The sequence below is a fragment of the Filicampus tigris genome, chromosome 14, assembly GCF_054856515.1.
Source record: "Filicampus tigris isolate MCC_2025a chromosome 14, RoL_Ftig_1.0, whole genome shotgun sequence".
NCBI classification, from domain to species: Eukaryota; Metazoa; Chordata; class Actinopteri; order Syngnathiformes; family Syngnathidae; genus Filicampus; species Filicampus tigris.
In genome coordinates, this window is record NC_141230.1 from 10,120,356 (window position 1) to 10,145,055 (window position 24,700).

The window sequence follows — 24,700 nt, forward strand, 5'->3', positions numbered from 1 at the left end:
ACGGAACTGCATCATGATCCTCCTCATCATCTTCCTCCTCATCATCAGCGGCAACAACGAGACACAGACTGCACTTAACAGCCGCGTGTCGTCACGCGACTTTAGCCTGTTATGGACAACCACGCGGGGCTCTGAGCTTCCAGGCAGGAACCATGCCCACTGTCCTGTGCAGTGGCAGGGGGCAACTTTCCTTTGGCTTTTTGCTGCACCGATGCCTGTTATCTCAGGTGAGGAAAAGCATTATCTCAAGGGGAGTTTTGCGCGTGTGTGCGCGTGCGCGTGTATTTTCACCGGCCCGGGGGCCAGATTCGGCCGGCGACATAATTTTATGTGGCCCGCAAAGGCAAACCATGTGTGTTGACTTGACAATGATTCTTTGAAATTGTATTCACTGTTAACACAACATAGTGAGACATTGCAAGCATTTGTTACCAATCCCTTCTTTAAAATACATTGAAAAATAGTTGTACAAACTAGCTGCTGAGTTCAAAACTAGTTATCCATCAATTTGTTGATAATATAAGGCGATCATAGGATCAGATCTACCAACAACTTTGTTTAGACTGCAACCCTGACATTCATAGTCAGAGCTTATTGGCATTTTACAAAAAAATTGCGATCCGTTTATCGCCTTCCGCCTACAGCCAGGGTACCCTTCGGCCGGCCGTTTATTGGCCATTTTGCCAATCGCCTATAGGCTGGTCCGACTATCATTTTAAACAGGATTCCGTTAGCGTTTCTGACTACCAACTTCGACAAACTACCACTAGCAGCCCCCTCATTTGTAATGTTAAACCAAGTTAAATCCAGATATGATCCTGATGCACTTGGAGTGGCTTGTTTGGTTGAGCACGACATTATCTGGTTATTTAACAATATTAACAAAAATATTTTTTTTCAAGTTTTTGGGGGGGAATATTTCAGGGATTTTAATTAAATTAAGGTGATTATTATTATTTTATTTATTTATTTATTTTTATTTTATTTTATTTTTACAAATTTTAAAATGAATTGATTAAAAATAAGAATTATAATAATTTAAAAAAAATCACAAGCAAATGGTTTCCAATGTATTTGAAATTTGGTAGTTAGCCCTTCTTCTGATCCTAAATTGTAAATGTACATGCAAATTTAATCCAGAACTGATCCTGCATGGTTGCATATACAATTTGAATTTAGAATCAAGTTAAAAACAATTCCAATCCCATATAATTAATTATATTGTCTGTGTCTGTCAGTTGCCGGTTTAACACAGAAAATATTCAGTTGCTCCAACATGAACCGTGTGTAACTGACTCGAGTGGGGGGAAAAAAACATTCAGTCTGTGTTATTAGTCAACATTTTATTCGTTTTCTTCAGGATGAAACCTTGCTTCATTTCAGAGTACCCTCAGTGGAAGCCCTATTTTAAATGAGCATTCTGCTTCCAGAATGCTAAATGTTGTTATGTGAATTATCCATCAAATTACAGATATTTGAAGAATGTTATCCTGTCGAAAAGCCTTGCTTTGTGCAGCTCGTTGCAGGTGTTTTTTTGCAGGGTTGTGGTTGACTCTGTCCCTCGTGGCTTCATCTGCTCATCAGGGTATTGCGCCACAAGTCTACACGTTGAGATGTTAGAGCAGGCCGCTGTGTTGCTAGAGCCTGATAATTGTAACCTGAAGAATTTTTTTTCTTCACCTATTTGTTTCTCTCTGACCTCATACAGCAGTGATATGCACACACTGTTTTCCCCACCGCGGGCTTCCAATCTAACCAAGTGATAGTGACCTTTGTGAGTCATGAATGAAGGAGGGGAGACTGGCACATTCATAAATGCTCAAACACAGCCATGTGTGTGAGTCTGTATGTGTGTGTGTGGATGTTGCACAGATGGCACCCAGTGGCAAATCAAACCACAACGCACATCAGTTTACTAATTGCAATTGTTATCGATTGTGGGTTGGGGTGGGGTGGGGGCGTTTGAGTGGGAATCTGAGTTCGAATAGTTTTGGATATTTGCAGAAGAAGGAGTCATAATGCCTGTTAGCCGGTACAAAATTTAGGAATAGTAATTAGGATTAAGAAGAAGAGTTTAATTTCAAAACACTTTCCCCATGTAAAGAGTATTATACTTGAAGGTAGGATAGACTCCAGATCAACTGCAACCCTATAATAATAACAAGCTGTACAGAAAATGGATGTAAAAAATTAATATATAATCCGTGCCATGGTCAAACTGTGGCCATTATAAAACTTTTATTATCTCTAAGTAAATGTTTGATGTTGTTTTACATTTTGGCATTCTTAACTGTTACACAAATGTAAAAAGAAGGTAAGCCTTGCATTATTAATGTGGTGTTTCCTTAAATAGGAGCTGTCCCAGCGATAGACCATTGTACCAAATCGACAACTCCTTTTTCCCCATCAGGGTGAAAATAAATAAATAAATAAATGGAAAAAAACTGTAATGATCTCAGGTGACGGATGCTAAATGGCTATGTTATTATGCATAACTTAAAATTTTTTTTATCCATTTTCATTTAAAATGTATTCCATGTTAATTTATAACCTCATAAAAAAGTAAGTAGACCTTGCTGCTCTCTCACTCTGATATTGCATTATTCGCACTTTGCTGTGAGAAAACGCAAAGTGTCTGGCTGGGGAGGGGGTGCCAGTTGCATGAATCAGATGATGACTGCCTGTTCATGTGGGTTGACATGACGTCGCTGAAAGCGAAATAGACACTTGTCGCAAAGCACCCATTAGTTTGGATTTGAACAGTCCCTTTTCATGCAAGTTTTTATTAAATTTGATCTCTCATTATTCTAACATTTTTGCCTTGACAGTAGGTCTTTGATGTTGAGTGAGCTGGCTGTTTGTCAATTGCACCAAAAATCCAGAGCTTTGTTAGCTGGCTTTGCTAATTACTCATGTGGAGCTTATGCAATTACAGTATATCTATTGTTAGGGCTAACTCTGTTGCTAACCAAAACAACAACACCACAGCGCAAAAACGTGAATACGTGTGGCTGCATGTTGTATACAGGTTCGCTACATAGTACGTATTGAAGATGCTCTTCCGTTACAAGGTGACGGCATCTTTTACGATGACTAGCAATCAGTAGCACCAAGAGACTCTGAGATGTGGTCGCTCCACAATGTTATGTCCGTCCATGTTCCGTCTTCCATTAATAAGAAGATTGGATAAGATGGTATGTCATGTATACTTGCCATCCAGTCAGTAGTTAAATTAAACAGTGTTACACTTTTCACTATTCTCACTCATCCAAATGGCACCGAAATACTTGTTTCACACTAGTCAGAAATTTTTGGGACACCCAGCTTTTGATTGTGAGTCCAGTCACTTCATGTAACTAATACTTCTGTATGTTGTTCTTCTTCTATTCTTGTCTGACCTTCTTTTTTAATGCCTCTTGAGTGGCCACTCCTATATAGGAATTAAAGCTGCCAAGGAAAAGCAAAACATGTAAAGAGAGGGAGTTGCATGGTGGGCTAGTGGTTAGCGTATCTGATTGTTTTACAGGCTTAGCTTCTTTCTACATATATGTGAAAGATAAAAAGTCAAAACATGTTGCATGTGGGGAACATAAAAAAGAGTCATTTAGATTTGAATATTGTTTATTATTATTCTAATTTATATTCTAATATGTACATCTGAATGGTGAGTAGCGAAAAGACAAGCAATATGCGGGGGAGGTATCAAGTATAAGGGCGGAAAGCGAAAGATGATTTTGCAACACGCACACACCCCCCTTCCTCGCGCTCATCTGCAGCTGTGATTTCAACCATACAGTATGACTCACTGACTCCCTGTCACTTCTCACAATGACTAATACCTTTTTTTCCTCATCATTCACCTGCACATTTGCAACTAAGAGAGCGTGGGTGTGACTTTTGAACATCTTACTGTAAATACATTGGTTTGCATAGAGTGCAGTGAGTTTTGCTACTGTGAGTGTGTGTGTGCCATTACTGTTAATGATGACCTTCAACTGTCCACTGCTCTTCTCCTCATGCACTGTTATGTCACTTGTGTGCAGGTAATAAGAGGTCAACACAGGTGTGCCAAAGATATTTGGGGGGTAAGGACCTACTTTTGTTTGATTGTATCACACGTTTATAAAATACTTTTACAAGTCATAGTAATTTCATATTCATTTTAGAAATTATATTCATAATCAAGAGTTCATAATACCCTGAAAAAAATGTTGAATTTACTCAATTTTATTTTGTCATGTGCTTGCATGAAATAAAATCATCTGAATCCAGATACATTTTTTAGGTAGACTATACACCTACTTAAAATGTGTCCGGATCCAGATGATTTTATTTTGTCTAACCAATTGCAGAAATAAAATTGAATAAATTCAACACACCATTCCTTTTTTTTTCTCTGTGTACTCTTGATCTTGTCTCATACTGCTATGTAAGGTCACAAAAATTTTAGAAAAAGCTCTCAATATGATACAGTGTGCTTCTACAGCACTGCAAATTACAAAGTGTTGAGCCTGTGTCGCAAAAAACATAAGAAAGAGGAAAACATACAATGACATAATTTGATGCTGTCTAACTTAAGGCCGCGATGGAATTTTCTTACAAGTATTGAACTTCTTTGATACCCTGTCTGCCCACCTATTTTTGTAGTGGATTTTTTTTTGTGTGTGGGAGGGGGGAGCTCTCCCTTGAGACGTGTCAGCCACACCTACCTTAGCCAGCCAGCTTTAAGTAGCAACGTGACAAGTGGCTGCCATCATTGTGAATTCCCCAACGTCCAAGCCCCCACCCAAACAAAAAACAAAACATAGTATGGGCTCTACAAATCTAAAATCTTACATAACAAATGGATTCACGAAAAGATAAATGATAGCTGACCTACTCGAGGGCCCACACTCTACTCTACTCATCAATAATCTGCCATTTGGCAAGTGTCAACATTGGAAACATCACACCAATTTTGGCATCCTTCAATTTTGGCAACCTTCAAACCTTGGAGCTTGAGCAGAAAAATACACCTTGACAGGGGTAAGAGCCTAGGTTTTTACCTTAGTATAAAAAATGCAAAATATGACGTATTTCTCATTATTGTACTATTTATTCTTTCAGTGTGGCTTTAATGCTCTTTGATCAGGATGCAAAGGGATGGAGAAGTAATGTTTTATTTCCACCTGTGCTACTCCACACGAAGTGTTCCGCCGGGGACTAATTGTCTTCCTACCACACACTACTTTAATCTTTTATACCCTCGCCCTCAGGTGGTCACAAAGGCAACAAATGTTTTAATGAGGTTTTTTTTTTTTTTATACATCATGTTTCGCATCAATTCTGCCTGATTTAATATCACTCCAACCCACTACATCACACCATAAGCACATTTGACGTCATTTGCTCATGTGCAAAGTCGAAAAGAGATGTTTGATGCATCTGCACCTTGTGGTGGGTTAGGAGCTACAGATGTTTGGTTTAAAAACCACATTGCTATAGAAAAATGTCAAAAGTAGGTCAAGAGTGATGCACTTACTTGATGCAAGACAGTGGTTGTTAAACCTTTTATACAAAGTACCATCTCAAGAAATACTCTCCAAATACCATCATAGAGGTCGACATCAAAATTAAAATTAGTAGGCGTTCATTTAAACTTGTATTCATTATTGTAACACGGAGTAACATTATGTAGTTGAAACATTAAAACAGTGCTTATTAGGGCTGGTACGATAGACTATTTTTGTCCCAATCCAATACGGTTGCCAATACTTGGGTTGTGATCCGATACGTACTGAGGTTCTTAAATATTATAAAAATACATATTTAAAAAAACTGAGGCATGTGTTTACAAAGTTTTAACTTAAGTGTCATTTGACATTTATTCATGTGTCACGATTGAAAAGTGCATAAACTGTTCCAGTAACTGTTCCTGATACACAGGAGTGCAATAAATAAAACTCCATTCACAAAGCTCAACCTTAAAGTGGAAATCAAACTAAGACATTTTTTTCAAGAACATGTTCCCAGCAGGCCCACTAGCAGAAACACGGCATTTTGATTAATATTGCGTTTGTGGAATATGAGTTAAGCAGCAAAATCCACCCCTTTTTAGCCATCTCAGGGGGTGGTCATGTTGTCACTTCTGTCGATAATTGGTATCGGCATAAAAAGTGTCATGATACATCGCAATATGATATTTTTTCCCAGCCCCAGCGTTTATATATTTTTATAATTTCCGTACATTAAAGATCATTTGTGATCCAACAGGACATGACTCAGTCGTGGCCATCCCAACAAGCCTTAGCAGGTGACCAGGGAATCCTCTTTAACCCTACGGTACGTTTATTGTTCACTTACATTTCATTACAATGTCATTTGGATAGTCATGTTTGTACTCCCCTTGTGTTTAAAGGATGGAAAACAGCCGACAACACAAGAGAGGCAAGGTTCGAATGTGAGAATTTACATGTGTTTTAAGCATCTTATCATGACTTAATATCCCCTGTCCATATCTCATTACGACAGGTCGGGGGGATGCTCAGCCGCGAATGACCCGTCATCCCCATGTGGCGCCTCACAAGTCGTAAGTGGCACACAAGGAAACATAAGTCACAGCAACTTCTTAAACCTCAAAGGAACTGTGTCACAAAGACAAATGTCAATGTGGAACTCAGGGGTCACCAACCTTTTTTTGAAACTGAGAGCTTCTCCTTGGGTACTGATTAATGCTAAAAAGTTTACCAGTTTGATATACACTTCTGAAATAACAAATATGCTTAACTTACATTTAATGTGATGCTATTATTAATAATTAATCGTATTCATCTATGCGAAGCCACTGCCCATGTAAGTTCATTATTTATCACAATGATCAACAAAAACTTGACAAGGCAGGAAACAGATACATATACATCTGCAACATTTTATTTTTATAAATCTGTGCAAGTGTTTACATTTTCAAATGAACACTTCGACAACGTTCCTAGGAAGTCACATGCGACATGACTGATGAGCTATTTTTAGAACAGGCCCGCGGGCTACTCATGTCATCTTTGGGGTCTTTGTTGGTCACCCCTGGTGTAAAAAGTATTGTATACAGTACTATTAACAGTTCTAGCTTTAGAATGAAAGTTTTTATGTATTTTTTTTTAGTTCGTTATTTTCTGTTTATTATTTTGCTTAGCGTATGTGAGTACAAAGAAATTATATTTAGCATTATAGTCCAATCTTGAATATATTTGTATTCTTATGTCAATTTTAATTAAACAATCTAGAAAATGTTGAACCATGTAAAAAAGGTAGTTTGAGCCCCAGTAGCAACACAGCAACAAGCAACTATAAAAGAACATTTAGGACGTAACACATAAGTCGTTAGAGACTAGAGAATCGTTAAGCAATGTAAGGATGCAATTAGTGCGGCAGTACCAAACAATGACAGCTGTGCAAATGAGGCGGAGAGTCGTCAAGCAAAATAGAGTAACCATTGATAAACATACTGTTTAGAAATACAAATCTCTGACAGTGAAATCAGAATATTTCTTACTGCTTTGGTGGGTCTCATTCAATTAAGTGTACTTATTGTTGTGGCTGGTGAGTGTGGTGAATATGGGTCAGGGTCCTTGAAAACAGATAAAGCCAATAAGTTAGCAATCAAAGTCCTGTGCGCATGTCACTTTCTTACTTTGTTTTATTTTTTTCATTTTGTAGAATGCTTGTTGATGACTTAAGATTAAGCAGTGATGAAGATGACACGCAAAGGGTTGGTGGTAATCATTGCCTATTCATTGAAATACAAGCTGTAGTGCATGCATTGACAATTGACATTGCAATTGACAGGTCAAACAAGCTTGTAAACTGAACTGTTTGGCAAAAATACGCATTCAATTACAAGCATGTTTATATTTTGCTACTATGATGAAGATGATTTCAGTTTTTTGCTTTGCTTCCCCCAAGGCAACTCATGAATCAGCTTCCTGGGAGGGACACAGGTATTCATACAATACAATACTGTCGTCTTGGCAGACGGAACGTGTGTGTAGCTTAAGACCTAGCACTCACTTTTCGTTGTGTTGAAAGCGATTGTGCAACAATTGTTCTATGCATCACATTTGACTCTGACATTAACGAATGATCTGATAACAGGATTGTGTCTTGGCTTTATGAAAACGCACACAGTTGTGTTAGTATCCCGCTTTGCTAGGTTCTGTGTGAAAGGCAAAGGCGGATAAATGCCAGTCTACTTACATAGCCCTAATTTGCCAATTCTCCACAAACACTAGCGCTTTCACACTGCCCGTCAAAGCCGTCACTGTTCTTTGCGAACGCGGTATGGGACTGTTGTGCTGAAAGTGATTAACTATTTTACACGTTACGTCGGACTGAACTGCACTCTGCAGGATTCCGTATCGGCTGTTTGAAAGTGCACACAGTTGCGGTAACATTTCCCTTCACTGGGTTCTGTGTGAAAGGCTATGGTGGATAAATACTTGCTTTACTGAGATTGATTCAACAGTTTCCCAGAAACTGTACGAACGGGGCTGTTGATGACATAATAACGCCTTTATTCTGATTCTCAGCGAAATGTAATGGGTCCTCATTATCCTATGCGGAACCCCCGAACTACGTTTCTTAGAAATCAGTTTTATAGTGTATGCATTTGTGCTGGAAACATGGTGGGGTAGTGGTAAGCACATCTGTCTCACAGTCAATTTTCCACAATGGGATAGGCTGCACTTTAAAGATGAAGTCAACCCAAACATATATTTTTCCAGAATATGTTCTGTGCAGGCCCACTAGTTGAGACAAGGCATTCTGATTAATATTGCGTTTGTGGAATATGAGTTAAGCAGCAAAATGCACCCGCTTTCAGCCATATCAGGGGGCGGCCATTTTGTCACTTCTGTCCACTGAAAATTACATCACAGATGCTCAGGGCTCAGATAACGACGAATCGTGGCTCAGCTTCAGAAAACAGGTGAGCTGTGATTGGCCGTTACCTGAACCCTGAGACACTGTGATGTCATTTCCAGTTAACAGAAGTGACAAAATTGCAGCCCCCAGAGATGGCTAAAAACTGGTGAATTAAGTCTTATTCCACAAACGCAATATTCATCAGAATGCCTTGTTTCAACTCGTGGGCCTGCATAGAATATATTCTTGAAAAAATTATGTTTGAGTTGACTTCCGCTTTAACCATGACCCTAATGTGAACAAGTGCTATCGAAAAGGGATGCATGGATCGTATGTGTCCTACTTCGTTGTCAAAATGACGTGTGAAAAATGGTGGCCTTGGACTACCTAATTCAAGTATGATTATACTCAGTTATTTCAGATATCCACTTTTTGCTCATTTTAAATGTTCGTATCTCTGTGTACCCATAAAAGGAGCACTTTTCTAACCCTACCTTCTGTTGGTGTGTGTGTGTGTGTGTGTGCTGCCTGATAGCCTGTCCCACACAAATGGCAGGAGGGCGAGACATTCCAGTTCGGACTCCTTGCAATCCCACTCTTCCGTGGAGTCGGTCAGCGGCAGCCTTCCTTCCCGGAGCTCCAGCCCAACAGCTTGGCCCGCAGACGCACAGTCCCCATGCAGCAGTAACAAGGAAGTAAGAACACAGGGCCGCTGCCGGCTCCTCTTTTTTAGCCTATCTTTTCATCTGGTGTATTTCATCCGTTGTCTGGATCGTGTGGGAGCGGTGGCCTGGAGGCACTTGTGATGGCAGGTGTGGGATTGACGGAGCAAGGAGGAATGCAAGTGTGAGTTTGGAAAAAGAAGGTGGAGGAAGTAGCTCGGGGGCTGTGCGGTGCCGCGGTAGCTTTGGGAATTAGCGCCTGGGTGTCATGTCAACAGGCTCAGTCTTACAGAACATAAGCCCTCAGGAAGGGAAGTTGTGTTGACATCAGACACAACAACACCACACACAAACTAGGATTAGACATCCGTCCATTTCCTAAAGCGCTTGACCTCATTGGCTGTGGGTAGCCTATCCCAGCGGACTTTGGGCAAGACGCAGGGTATACACTTGGGGTGATTAGGCAGGGCCTAACTAGGATGATCTAAAATACAACAGGCACTCAGAATTGGAACACCAAATTTAAGGTTAATGCCAGATTTGCCCTGACTGAAAAGCATTGGTAAATAACAAAAGTATTTTTCTTTTTTACATTTTCTGCTGGATCTTACCCAACTGACTTTTGGTGATAGTCGGGATCGCCAATCGTAGATCACATACAGTGAAAACAAACCATTAACACTCACGTTCACACATATGGACAATTTTAAATCGTCAATTAATTTTATATGCTTGTTCCATCCTAGTTTCAAAGCACTCGTTCTCATTAGGGTCACGGGTGAGCTGCAGCATAATACCAGGGAGTCACAGTATAGGGACAATTTAAAGTCTTCAATTAACAACATGTATGTTTTTGGAATGTGGGATGAAACCCGATACCTGGAAGAAAACAACACAAGCACAGGGAGAAAGAAGTGAGCAGAGCTTTGGAGATTCGAAAAACCCAAACCTTGGAACTGCTTGGGCCAATGCGCTGCCCATACTAAAACATACATGCTGTACATAACGTCATACATACTACAACAGAACAGAGCTGGGCACTTGACCCTTTTGTGTCGGTCCGGCCGCAACCCTCAACACTTGACCTGGGTACCATTCCGGCCTCGACCCCCCGTCCTTATTCATAAAAATTATCACACCCCGCCCCGTTCCTCCCCCCACCCCAAAAGAAGAAAAAAATAAAATAAAATCTGCATGACGCCGCCGCGGGAGAGATGCTAACGGCAGATTAGCTGGCTAATTTACTATTGAAAGTCGCTGTGGACACGCTTCAAACGCGCCACTAGAACTTACCAAACGGCACGTGCTTACTTCCATTGCGAGCACCGGGGTTGGTTATGCCAGAGGACGTCAGGTCTGCAGAGACTGTTGATATTTTTAAGAGGAAGCTCAAGACACACCTTTTTAGTTTGGCTTTCAACACCTTTTAAATAATTTATCTTTTCTTTTGATTGAAGATAATTCTATGTTTTGCTTTGAATGTTTTAAAGCACTTTGAGTTGCATTTTTATGTATGAAAAGTGCTATATAAATAAAATGTGATTGATTGATTGATTATGTCGTACTGTATAAATGTAAATAAGTCTGCAAGCATTCAACAAGTTACTTATTTATTTTCGACACTTCCCCTCCTTCGCACTTCCCGGCCTTCAAAATAAAAGCATGCCAGAAAACCACCACACAGCAGGTTTGCTACAGCGATTTCCGGAAGTAGGGAAGTGCATGATGTGCCAGTGTCATACTTGAGTGCTGCGCGAAGCTTGATTTTCCTCCCGGACACAATTTGTTTTGAAAGAAGCCTAAAAAGAAGCCTTTCACCGAGTAGGCTGAGATTTTGGCCGCCTCGCGAGCACGTCACACGCACGAGGGCCGATTAGTGGGCCGGACTAAAATCCACTTCCGGCCATGTTTAGTCCAGCCATTTTAAAAAATTTGTCAACCCCCACCCCCCACCCCAAAAATAGGCATCCCGCCGGGCAGGAGAGTCCAACCGGTCCGGCCCCGCGACGGCAAACATTACTTTTCAGATCTTTTTTCAAAAAGAAAACAATTTAAAAGATGGAATGGATATCAGATCCACTGCTTTGTGGTCTGGATTTATATTCCAGTTTAGGACCATATTTTCTTTTTTAAGGGCAAATGGAACTGGATTCTTCCAGTTCCAAGTGTTCGCTTACATTGTTAGTGTTGATGCGTTAAGCATGGTATAGGTGGAATCCTGTGGAGAGTGGTGGGCTGCTCTGAGATGCTTGGTATGTCGGGGGGACGAAGGGGCAACCTGCTCTTCTTTCATGAAAGCAAGGCCCTGTAGATGTCCCAGCATGCAAGACATTGGGCCTCTATGGCAAAAATGGGGAGTGGAGTTTATGTGAGGCTGTGGGTGCTTGCAGGAAGGGGGGCGGGTGGTAGACCATGTGTTTTTCATTTACGCCGAGTGTCTCCGAAAGCACGAGACGGGGGTTGGAGCTGTTCAGGCAACAAGTCCAGAGTTACAGGTACGAAAGAGGTAGGGAGGGCCAGAAGAAAAGAAAAGGGGAGGGGAGTCAAGACGGTACAAGCTATGTAGTGTCTTCCCTGGAAAGAGGTCGAGGGATGTGGCGGGGAGGAGGGGGCTCGCTGTTTGACTTGAGGAGTGGAAGTTTAATATTAGCGCTGCTGCTCCGCCGCCCGAGGGAAGGGAGAACGCGAACGAAGGCGAGAGACTTAGAGAGACGGGGAGCGGGGGGAAGTTTGCTCCACAGCTGTAAGTATTTTTCCTTACACGTTTTCTCGCCCGAATTCACTCATATTCTTGCCATGTCACTCATTTGTTCGGTTAGTTATTTGACAGCACTGGACGGCTGTGTAGCTGGCAGCCCATATGTGAATTTGAGGAACAGCAGTGAGAACATTTAGTTGTTGTCTTATGGTGTAATGGTTCGCACTGTGGACTCTGAATGCAGTGGTCTGAATTCAAATCTCTGTGGAGTTTAGATGTTATTTATTGGGAATTTCCTTTGGCGTCAGTGAAGTGCCAAGGTGTCCATCTGTGTATTAAAGTCACAGAAAGTTTTGTCAATTTTATTTGATTTTTTTTTAAAAAGTCGTCAAAGCACAAGTATAGAGGGGATTGGTGATTTCAAGTTAAGTGGTACCTGTAAAAATGGAAAGGAAATACGGTGTACCTCTAGTTTGTCAGCTATGTCATGAAAAACCTCAGTTCAGTGAGCGCCAAAGGATTTGCACGTAAACTGATTCATTCAATGCAGTAAAATCGCTGTGTGAATACTTTACAGGGTTAACTTCTTTTTCCAGATATTTCAAATGTTTAAAAAGTGGGACATGTGAGGCATATAAATACGAGTATTTTACTTACTCTACATTCTAATGGTGATTATTTTTTTACTCTTGTATGGTAAATTAGATAGTACTGTCAACTAATGGTTAGAACCTTTGCCTCCCAGTTCTGAGTTACAAATGGTTTCAGCCTTCTTGTGGGAGTGTTTGCATTTTCCCCCGAGCTTGCGGGGTTTCCTCCAACATTCCAAAAACATGCATGTTAGGTTTATGGAACCCTCTAATAGGTTTAAATGTGAATGTGAATGTTTGTATACATGTGCCCTGCGATTGGCTGGCAACGAGTCTACTGTGTGTCCCACCTCTTGCCTCAAAAATTCAGATTGGATAGACTCAAGCTTACCTGCGCCCCTAATGAGGACAGGTACCATAGATAATGGATGGATGGATTGCAGTCAAAATGTTACTGTTGTAACTTTGTACAAGCAATCTTTAAAAGTTTCATGATGATGACGAGTCAACCCTGGACAACATTTTCTTTATTTCCTATCAAAGAAACTGTTCAGCATCGCGGTGCAAACTGTGCTCCACCTTAGAGGTCGCATGTATACGTGTTGCTTTAAGAATAAATATTCACGGGGGTGCTGGTAATCGGCAGCCAGCTGGTTTGGAATGTACTACCGCTGTGCATATTTGCTTGAGGTGTATTCTTTCTTAAACAAAATAAAACACTTACAATATGTATTTGGTTTCGTTGGGACTGGATCCAGTTCATCATTTATGTGCAATAGTGATGATTTGGTTTCCAAATGAGTTATAATCTGATGTTGCATTTTCTACAATGATTTCTGCAGACTGATCACTCCACAGCTGCCCAGTGGCAATTGGATAAGTGGCTGAAGAAGTCCCAGAAAAAGGCAGCTCGAAGTGAGCATTATCCCACCCGTAGCATTCCTGGAAACCCGCCCTCTCCACACACACTCCGGGCGCCGTCTCCGGCAAGATGCTGGGACAGCAATCAGGATTACAGCCCTAGCCAAAGCCCCATTCCCAGCCCACAGTTGAGCTACAGGCCCGGCAGCCCCTTGCTGAGTCTTGATTACAGCTTCTGTCCGAGCCCGCTCCCGAGCACCTGCCCAAGTCCGAGCGATAGCAGGTACAGTCCCATACCGAGTCCTGTTCCAAGCGTATTCCCAAGTCCATGCGGGAGCCCGAGAGCACAGCATAGCCCAAAGCCAATTCACAGGGACCCACAGTTAAGTCCCACTTTACCTCCTTTGCGGGGTTACCACTACCCTGAGGTTCAAAGTCATCCGTACCCAGAACCACCTCCCCACAGGACAAAAATTAGGTCACGGATTGACCCATTGTCTAACTCTGACGCCAAAACCAAGCACACAAATAGCACAGAGCCTCCATCTCATCAGCACCGGCCCAAGGCGAGGCCCACAGAATACAGAGACCACAGACAAAACAAATCCAAAGCCGTTTTAAACTGCAGTGATAGTCACAGACCACAGAACCATTCCCATCCAGGCTCTAAAAAGACAGCCAAACACACATCACAATACGAGCAGATCCAGGGAGGCCACAGCTCCGACCGCAGGACTCGACCTCCAGCTCAATACAATTCTCAACACCATCTTCCAACCAGCATCAGTCAAGGTCCGACTGCTAAAGCTGCCGGTAATAATCACTCGAGACCAGGTCCTAACTTAAAACTGTGGGCCAAGTCGAGTGCTGTTAATGTTTATGCTTCTAAAACATCACACAAGCAGCCCCGGGCCAAGAAAGGAGAGGTGGTCCACAGAGAAGTTCCTCGCACCGAAGCTGAGGGAAGGAAAGACAGAAGGAGAGAGGATCGACAAAGGGAAGAGGAGAGAAAGGAAGACAGGAGGCTGGCGGAGGAGCAGCTCCTGAGACGTCGCTGGATCGAAAGTTCCGCAGAAGAGGAGGAAGAGGAGGTAATAGTTGTCGAGAAGCAGCGGGGGAGGCCTCGGGACAAACAACAAAACCGTGAGTGCCAAGCCTTCCAGTCGAAAGAACGACACCTTCATCGCGATCACGCGCACCCCCAAAGAAGAACCGAGAAGCAAGAAAAGCAGCGAGGCTCTTCATCTTCACTCAGCCCTCCTCCAGGGCGGCCCCCTTCATCCTCTGCTTCGTCAAATTCCGATTCGGAATATCAGCCTCAAGTCGCCAAGGCTCCGGCAGACTCCACCTCACTCCAGGGACTCCGCAGCAGAGGCCATAACAGCTCCGGTAGACCCGATGCCAGTAAGTCCGAGAGCCCAGAAGAGGGGCAGCAGAGTGAGACCAGGCACAGACTCTACACCTTGGTCCCGTTCGGCCGAAGCGAGCAGGCCGCAGCGCCTACCCAACGTGGATTGAGAAACCTGGTGGTGCACATAGACCTCTGTCTCCTCAAGAGGGTCCCGGACACAGCTGTTTATTCTTCCGTTAAAGCCACTAACTCTTCCTCCTCGTCCTCTTCTTCTTCGAAGACAAAAGACAAGCAAACCGAGGCGATGAGACATCTGTATATGCCAGACGCTGTCTGCAAAGACAGCAGAAGAAAACGAAAGGTAGACATTCGCCCACCCAAACAAGAAGGCTTTTTAAAAACACAATTTTTTTGGATGCAGTTTGGAGTGAGCTATTTTGTTTGCAAGCAAATAACATTTTAGGTTACTAAAAACAGACTTTCTGGACAAAACTATATTAGAAGGAAGACTTGAAACTTCAATGTTAAATTTATACTAAAGTGTTATGTTTAGATGTAACTTACTTCTGTCACTTGCCATTTGTTATTTTCATTTTGCATTTCCTCAATTTGCAGTTCGTTTAGTTGCCATGGCTGCAAATTGGCTAAACAAGACTCATTATTGGAATTACAGCGCCACCTGCTGCTTCAACATGCACTTGAAAGCCTGTCAATGCATTTTTATGCAGAATGACTTTTAAAAATGAGATGAGGTTTATTACTGTGATGTAATCTGACTGTATCCATTTTTAACAAAAAGGCAAAAAGGGAATACACATTTTATCAAATACTTAGCTAGAGTCAGACTCATTTTCTCAAGTTTAAGAAAGTAGAGTACTTCCCCAATCAGGTCTGTATAAGTAAGTGGAATTGGAAAATTTCACCTCAGTCCTCAACCATATTAACTTCCTGGCAAGTAAAGTTGTGAATGAGCAAGAGATTAGGCCAAGGGCACACTCCAAAAATGGCACTCAAGACATTAGGATCAACCTTCCTCCCAGCTACATTGGATAATGTATTAAATAATTCAGACCGGCGCCACGGTGGTCGACTGGTTAGCACGTCCGCCTCACAGTTCAGAGGCCGTGGGTTCGATCCCGGCTCTGGCCATCCTGTGTGAGGTTTGCATGTTCTCCCCTTGCCTGCGTGGGTTCTCTCCGGGAACTCCGGTTTCCTACCGCATTCCAAAAACATGCATGGTAAGTTGATTGGACACTCTAAATTGCCCCTAGGTGTGACTGTGAGTGCAGTTGTTTCTTTGTCTCTCTGTGCCCTGCGATTGGCTGGCAACCAATTCAGGGTGTCCCCCGCCTACTGCCCAAAGACTGCTGGGATAGGCTCCAGCACTCTCCGTGACCCTGAGGATAAGCGGTATAGATAATGAATGGATATTTCAGACCAAATATCATTAAGAGCAGCAGCCCTAATACATATTTGAGTAGTTTGCTGTGTTTTTTCAACATCAATCACATAGAGGAAATGGATCTAAAATCCGAGAAAGCCAGGCCTAGTATATTGAACTCAATCTAAGATCTCCCTCCAAACATAATCCTAAATGAAATCCATCTCCCACACGGCTCTTAACACAGTTGAGGAGCTTGAGCAAAAGTTGTAAATGGTGCTTCAGCTCCAAGTCCCATCAGCATGTGGAAATGCTCCTCTCAGGTGAAGAAAAAAGACAGCTGGCTCTGCTTCTTTTTTTCATCAATTAATATGATATAGCCTATTGACGTTTAGCCGTCATTGTAATGTAGTAGAGACACATATACAGCCGTTGGGCAGTCGGTGAGCGTACATGGAACAGGTGTTTACTCTACAATACATCTGCATCATCCGGCGTAAGAACTATGCCAAAACCAAACATTCAAGCGACTCGCTGTGGCACTGCCCGGTGGGACAAGTCAAAAGTTGCAACAATTACAATTCTATGTAGATATCAAATTGTGTGTGTGTGTTTGTGTGTGTACACGTGCATGCTGGTGTGACTAGTTGGAGAATGGCGTCTCACATAAAGAAAGCAAGAGGAACACGCCTCATGCGAAAGACGGTCACACAGAATCATCATTGCATGTGGCTGAGCGCGGCTTTTCAACTGAGACCATGCATAATGGGTAAGAGTTGGGATTTCTGTTTGCTTCCACACACACTGATCACAACTTCAGGTACACTTATACAAGAGTGGCGCTCGGACGCTGAGCGTCTACTGGCTCGATGAGGAAGCGTTAGCGTGAATTCCATGCTCGTTGGGGTTTTCTCCAGTTATTCAAACTTCCTCCCACATTTCAAGACCATACGTGTTAGCAGGGCCTTGAGGGCCAGACAGTTTCATCGGCCGGCCAATTTCATTGGCCAAAATTTGCTCTTTTTAAATAGGTCAAAAATCTGCATTTTTTTTAAATTAATCACCTGATTAATCAAATATGAGAATTTCTTTTGCCAAATATCTGATTCGAAATCGTCTTAAAATATAAAATCCATATAGGTCATACCCTACATGTTACATTAACCAATTGTACATAGGTGTGAACGTAAATATGAATTTTTGTTTGTCTATATCAGGGGTGTCAAACTCATTTTTGTCGCAGGCCACATTGTAGTCATAGATTCCCTCAGAGGGCCATTAGTTTGAAACATAAACATGTTTAATCATCTCCTCAGTTTATTACATATACCGTACAAAACAAATTGATAGATAACTAGTTTTGAAATCAGAAGTCAAGAATAATAGTTTGTTCAAGTTACTGTAAAAACGTAACAAAAAAATTCTCACAATATTTGTTATTTATTTCAAATGACAATTTCAAATTTTGCTAGAGATTTCATCAAGCATTATGGAAGTTGACATGATTGATTTGCTTTCGCAGGCCACATAAAATGATGTGGTGGGCCAGATGTGGTCCCCGGGCCTTGAGTTTGACGCCTGTACCCAGTACCCAGTGATTACTGGCAACTAGTCCGCGGTTTACTCCACCCCTTGCCCAAAGTCAGCTGGGATAGGCTTCAGCTCACCCGCAACAAGGACAATAACAATAGAAAATAGATGGATGGACAAAAAGCTCTGAGTATAGGCATAAATAGATACAGCTCTTAGAATGTATCTGAAAGTGTGCAGCTGTACCTCATTACAATGCCTGGTGCATTTAACTGTATGAATTTTGTTTGTTGACAGATATTTGGAAGAGTACTTGGACAATAAGCGGCCATTATCTCCCCTGTCGCCACTGTCTGACAGCCCTGAGTCCACTGAACTAACATCCAAAGCAAAAAATGGCGAGATTTATCACAAGTGCAGAGATAAGAACAGAGATTCAGCACTAAAGGTAACACAAAACGAGGGGGCCGACCTCTTTCCGACTTACATTGTATAGCACAGCATTATGTGTTAAATGTTGCCCACTCGGCATCCATTGCAGCCTGGCCATCTGCGGCCCCTTCTCAAGGTTTCCTATTTTTCGCCAGATGTTTTTTTTCTTTTTTTTTTGTAGTTTTTCCCTGCCCTCCTGTGGGGTTAAGATCAGGGGGCGTTCTTAATATTTCAACTGTGGGTTTGTGAAGCCCTTTGAGACTAATTTTTGGATTAAGGTCCAATAAATTTCTCTTGACTTAACTTGCAACCATTCATCTTTATTCCTTTTTTTCCCCTTGCATCCTTAGCCAAAAAAGGAGATGGATTGTGTAAAAGTGTCCAGGCAGCCTTTGTCAGATTCCTGGGGCCCCGCAGGACACAGAGCAGCCATGCCAAACAAAGAAACGTGAGCAATCATTGTGGAGGATACCACCCCATTAGGATTTTCTAACAAAATCTAATTGACCCGCTCTTTTATTTGTCGGTGTATGTGTTCCACCTTTCCAGGCCTCACCACGCCGAGTACTACTTACATGAAGCCAAAAGGATGAAGCACCGTGCAGATGCCATGGTGAGTTCCAATCTTAATGTGATTACAACGCAATCAAAGACTAACTAGTCATCCATCCATCCATCCATACCGTTATCTATACCGCTTCTCCTCAGAAGGGTCGCGGGGCGTGCTGGAGCCTATCCCAGCTGTCTTCGGGCAGTAGGCGGGGGACACCCTGAATTGGTTGCCAGCCAATCGCAGGGCACACAGAGACAAACATCCGCACTCACAATCACACCTATATTTATATTTATATATTTATAATATTTTTTTCACGAATATGTTCTATGCAGGCCCACTAGTTGAAACAAGGCATTCTGAAAAATATTGTGTTTGCGGAATAAGAATCTACCCGTGTTTAGCCATCTCTGGGGGTGGCCATTTTGTCATTTGTTGACTGAAAATGACATCACAGTTGCTCAGGGATCAGGTAACAACCAGTCACAGGAAACCTGTTTTCTGAAGATGAGTTATGATTTGGTCGTTATTTGAGCCCTTCTGTCATTTTCATTCGACAGAAGTAACAAAATGGCCGCCCTCTGAGATGGCTAAAACAGGTGGATTTTGCTGCTTAACTCATATTCCACAAACGCAACATTAATCAGGATCATTAATCAACTTGTGGGCTTGCATAGAACATATTCTTGAAAAAACTGTCTTCGGGTTGACTTCCCCTTTAAGTAGCACAAATGGAACATTATTCGTGAGTAGAGCAGCCAAATAGGTCATGTGCTTTAGTCATTAATTGTTTGTTCGTGAAATTATATTTTATGCAGGATTTTAGAAATCTTGAATTGTGCTCGCTACATGTTTTTCAGAAAATTCTGCAAAATGGCAGCCAATTGTCACGGTCTTTACTAATGTTAGCCATGCCCCTTTCAGGTGGACAAGCTGGGGAAGGCTGTGAATTACGTCGATGCTGCTCTCTCGTTCATGGAATGTGGCAAAGCGATGGAGGAAGGCCCACTTGAGGCAAAATCTCCCTACACCATGTACGCGGAGACGGTGGAGCTTATAAGGTGAACTACGAATTGCACTTTGCTCTGTCAAAAAAAAAAAAGTATGAAATGCAAAATAAAAGTGAATTTTCCCTTTGAGGCATTCAAATTAGTACAGTAAATTAACACAGTTAAATTAACTGTGATTGGCTTGCGACCATTTGCCCGAATACAGCTTGGATAGGCTGCAGCTCACCAGTGACCTGAATGAAGATAAACAGTACAATATAGAAAACGGACAAAATGGCTCATTTAGAGACAGACCACCATTCACACTCACATCCTCACTGGAGAGATTTTGATATTTTTTAAATTCTCAAGTTTGTGATGTATAGTGACTAGTGAGGGTCAATTGCAGTATTTGCAGCCTCTAACCCAGAGGCCCACACTTTTCCAGCCAGAGAGCTACTCATGACATAACTGAGTCAAAATGATCTGCCACCTACTAAAAATGCAAAACACATTATTTATAAATATATTGAGAATTATTTTTATATGTACCGTATATGCTGGTATACCTTGCATGACTGCATCAACCTATATAGCACAATACAACAACAAAAATGTTTTGTAATTACCTTACTCTCATGACTTGCACTGAATGGAATCAGCCAGGGACGCATAGTCCGGACAGTAGCTGCTGATAGGCAGCCTCAAGCAGATTTGCAGCAACAACAATGCGCCCATTCGCTCCATTCGGCACGTATAAAACAAGTAACATTTTGCACACTATGCTAATGCTATCAATATTGCTGTCTCTGTAAAGTTCAAGAACTGTTAAAAAAAAAAAAAAAAAAAAAGCCGCCGAGTGAACAGGACGCTGTGTGGCTGCGTGTGACGTAGTATGCCCGATGCTGATTGGCTTCCGCGAGGCGGAATGGCAAAAAAGTTGACTTGTTTATACGCGCCTAGTGGAGCGAATGGGCGGATTTCCGGTGCTTCTCTTCGAGTCCCACCGCTTCAAATGCATCATTCGCGCCACCCCGCATGCAACGGCGCCCGCCCGCGCGAACTACATTGACTCCAATTGAAACGCACCGCCAGAAACGCCCCCAACGCAGTTGTTGTGAACGTAGCATTAACGTAGCAATACGGTAGTGAGGACGGATGATAGGCTGGTGATCTACCCACGATGCCTTTGCGATCGACGTAATGGGCACCCCTGCTCTAACCCATGAACCTGTATTGCGTACTGGGTCCACAAGTTCAGTTTTTTCTTTTTACCCTGCAGGATCACCATATTGCTTGTTTTCGGCAATGGTGAACTGAGTGAAACATAGTGTAACTGCTAGACTTTCAAAAGTTACACAATTACCCAATGGAAACATGATGAAAACAGACCTGATCTTCCATTCAATGAGTTATGAATTTATTTACAGGTACGCAATGAGGCTAAAGAGCCACTCTGGTCCTGGAGCACGACAAGAAGACAAACAGCTGGCGGTGCTCTGGTGCGTAAGTCTGCTTCTCACCCACAAAGATCCGGTTCGAAGGACTATTTGGAGTGACTTTCACTCGTCTTTGTACGTTCACAGCTTTCGATGTCTCGCCCTCCTCTACTGGCAGATGTTTCGTTTGAAAAAGGATCACGCACTGAAATACTCCAAAGTACTGCTTGACTACTTTAAGGTAATACACTCACAAATACACTCAACAACCGAGTTCGGCTTTCATTACCATGACGACCAGTGAGCAGAGCTAGCGCATTTACGACTAGGCGAGCAGCAAGCTTGTTCTTAAACACCCCATGGTCCAAAGAAAAAAAAATCCCATTTGAAGTGGAAGATAACCCAAACATATTTTTTTCAAGAATATGTTCTATTCAGGCCCACTAGTTGAAACACGGCATTCTGATTAATATTGCGTTTGTGGAATATGAGTGAAGCAGCAAAATCCACCCGCTTTTAACCATCTCGACCATTTTGTCACTTCTGTCGACTGAAAATGACATCGCAGGTGCTCAGGGCTCAGATAATGACCAATCATGGCTCAGTTTCAGAAAACAGGTGAGCTGTGATTGGTCGTTACCTGAGCCCTGAGCAACTGAGATGTCATTTTCAGTCGACAGAAGTGGCAAAATGGCCGCCCCCAGAGATGGCTAAAAACGGGTGGACTAACTATTCCACAAACGCAATATTTATCAGAATGCCGTGTTTCAACTAGTGAGCCTGCACAGAACATATTCTTGAAAAAAATATGTTTGGGCTGACTAACACTTTAATGACTCAAATGTTGTCATGCTATCCTTTACAGACTTCTCCCAAAGTGCCTCCGATACCATCCTGCTGGAATGACACCAGGAAGTAGGTGGACAACAAATCTAGTGCTACAAAACTCCGACTTAAATTGGCATTGACCACTATTGCTTTTGTCTGCAGGGATACAGGAGGACCTCCTCCGTCCCTCCTTCCCGATGCCACCAAACACATCCGGAGGGGTTCACATGGGGACAGTGCCTCCCCCTCACTCATAAGCATCCCTCAACGTATCCACCAGATGGCGGCAAACCACCTAAACATCACCAACAGTGTCCTGTACAGCTATGAGTACTGGGAGGTTGCAGACAACCTGGCTCAAGAGAGTAAAGGCATGTGTATTGAACGTCATCCATAATTAATTGTATATCATCAAATAAAAAATATTAATAAATATAATAATATAATAGATGTTAAATATAAGTAATAAAATCATCATTATTACACTTAAACATTTTAACAATGACTGATGAGGTATATCAGTCTTGTTTAAAAAAAAAAATCTTATGTTGCCCATAATCACAAACATTTGCCCAGCTACTAGACCACGTGCTACCTAGGGCCGCTTGATTATGAAAAAAAAATATTAATCACAATTATTTTGGTAATAATTGAAATCACGATTACTCAAACGATCATCTCTTTTTGGGTACAAAACAAGAAAATATTTAGATTTAAAAAATATAAAGACAAATACATTTATTTGAAACAGCATAATTATGTAATTCCTTTTGGAACAAACAAAATTTATAAACTTAATTATTATAAAAATAAAATAAAAAGTGCAAATGTATAAATTCAAGTATGATGTCAATGTATAAACAAATGTTGGATATAAATGTGGGATACAACAAACACGTTGGATATGAATGGATATTAATCGTTTTTTTACAATTATGACAGTTTTGTAATCGTGGAATGTAATAATCGTAATTGTAATTGATTTTCGATTAATTGCACAGACCTAGTGCTACTTGTATTGAACATCATTTATGTTGAATGGCTCTTTTTCTCCACTTGTCAAACAGAGTTCTTCAACTACTTGAATACTCTGTCTGGGCCATTGACGCTTCACAGCAGTATCGTTCATGCAGTCCAGTACACCAGGCAAGCTCTTCAGTGGATCCGCATCAGTGCCAAACTTAACTAACGAGGACAAGATGCCCACTGTGTCAACAAGGACTGCGAGGAGAACTTTCTTCCTATCATTTGGGGAAACTATAATACAGAAATGGAACAAAACTCAACTATGATTATATATGAGGAGCATTTTGCCTTCCCAGGATTGTTGTGTCCCCACCCTTGAACTAAAGATCTCTGGACTGTGAACACACCTCCGGAGATGGCAATGGTAAATGTTAGGACTTATCCACTTCCTTCCTCATTAAATGAACCTGGAAAGATGTGCGGAGTGATTTGAAGCCTCTACTCATTTGACAAATGTTTATTAGCAACATAAACAGGACTCAGTCACTATAATGTCTGCACATTGTTGCGAAAGGCCTTTCATATTACTGTTGTAATTTTTCAATATGTACAAAACAGTTTCTACAAATTTGCATTGTGGGCTAATGAAGATTTAATGTTTTTTAATGTATATTTAAATATTTGTACTATTGTGCAATATTTGTTGGAATTGTTTAAGAAAAACAAATACAAAGAAATAAAGTGTGGCTCTCTCACTGCCTATATTTGAGGTCACTTCTTTGCAAAAAATTAAAAATACTGTTGCCGATATTGTGGGTCATCAAATTGGCATCTTAATATATGTATATCAACCTATGAACCATATGAGGCATCTTTTTTTTATTTAATTTCTTTTGTTTTATGTTGTGTTTTATAGCTTTTCTTTCTAACTGCATCTAACAGTGACGACATCAGTGATGAATAAAGTACAGCCTTGACTTCTTTTCCTTTGTAGTAACGCCCAGAGATGGGTACAAGTCTCTAAGGCCAAGTCCAAGTCAAGCATCAGGTCTATTTTAGATCTACCGTTCACACTTGCATGAGTGGATGAAAAAAATTACTTGCACTGGCTCATATTTTAGGGACAAAATGTGACCATAAGGGGCGGTTTAAAGTCCTCAGTCAATTTATGTAGAAGCTTGAATTTTACAGATGAGCTGGGCAAGACTCTCTCTCACACCTATACCCAGTGGAAAACGTGCTTGACGAATACTGCATATAAGACAGCAGCAAAAGTTTTGGATTCTGGTTGACAAATATAAACATCCATAGAAATGAATGACTTCACAAGTGTATTTGTGCTGCCTCTATGAGTGAAAATGCAAATTAAATAGGTAAGGGCGAGCACGATTAATTTGCAGTTTGGACACAGAAGGGTGAACATCTGCTATAGAGGGCGCTACACAGAGGCTAGGGGGTACTACAGCCCCGTCAGAAATCTGTGTTCAGTTAAGTGCCTTCAGAATTTAATTTGATATTCTAAAAT

At 41.6% G+C, this 24,700-nt stretch overlaps 1 protein-coding gene across 3 annotated transcripts; it reads left to right on the plus strand.

Moving 5' to 3' along the window:
- Positions 1 to 14: 14 nt before the first annotated feature.
- Positions 15 to 23,930, plus strand: aff3 (AF4/FMR2 family, member 3). 3 transcript variants are annotated; one of them, XM_086052177.1, is made up of 19 exons: positions 15 to 227; positions 4,044 to 4,085; positions 6,253 to 6,321; positions 6,398 to 6,431; positions 6,511 to 6,568; positions 7,693 to 7,744; positions 7,939 to 7,973; positions 9,431 to 9,590; positions 13,688 to 15,418; positions 17,086 to 17,207; positions 18,266 to 18,416; positions 18,751 to 18,848; positions 18,950 to 19,013; positions 19,878 to 20,014; positions 21,373 to 21,444; positions 21,529 to 21,622; positions 22,247 to 22,296; positions 22,372 to 22,580; positions 23,277 to 23,930. In XM_086052177.1, exons 1-19 carry the CDS (start codon positions 153 to 155, stop codon positions 23,396 to 23,398), a joined length of 3,375 nt encoding a protein of 1,124 aa, XP_085908303.1. In that variant the 5' UTR covers positions 15 to 152; the 3' UTR covers positions 23,399 to 23,930. The 3 variants fall into 3 exon arrangements, with proteins under 3 accessions (XP_085908303.1, XP_085908305.1, XP_085908304.1); XM_086052179.1 differs by lacking the exons at positions 15 to 227; positions 4,044 to 4,085; positions 7,939 to 7,973 and having other exon boundaries at positions 6,275 to 6,321; XM_086052178.1 differs by lacking the exons at positions 15 to 227; positions 4,044 to 4,085; positions 6,253 to 6,321; positions 6,398 to 6,431; positions 6,511 to 6,568 and adding an exon at positions 6,611 to 6,831.
- Positions 23,931 to 24,700: the final 770 nt, after the last annotated feature.

Coding starts and splice junctions, on each gene's coding strand:
- aff3 (XM_086052177.1), top strand. CDS start 153: ATGCCCACTGTCCTGTGCAGTGGCAGGGGGCAACTTTCCTTTGGCTTT. Junction 17,208..18,265: donor ACTGAGACCATGCATAATGG/GTAAGAGTTGGG, acceptor GTTTGTTGACAG/ATATTTGGAAGAGTACTTGG. Junction 19,014..19,877: donor AGCACCGTGCAGATGCCATG/GTGAGTTCCAAT, acceptor TGCCCCTTTCAG/GTGGACAAGCTGGGGAAGGC.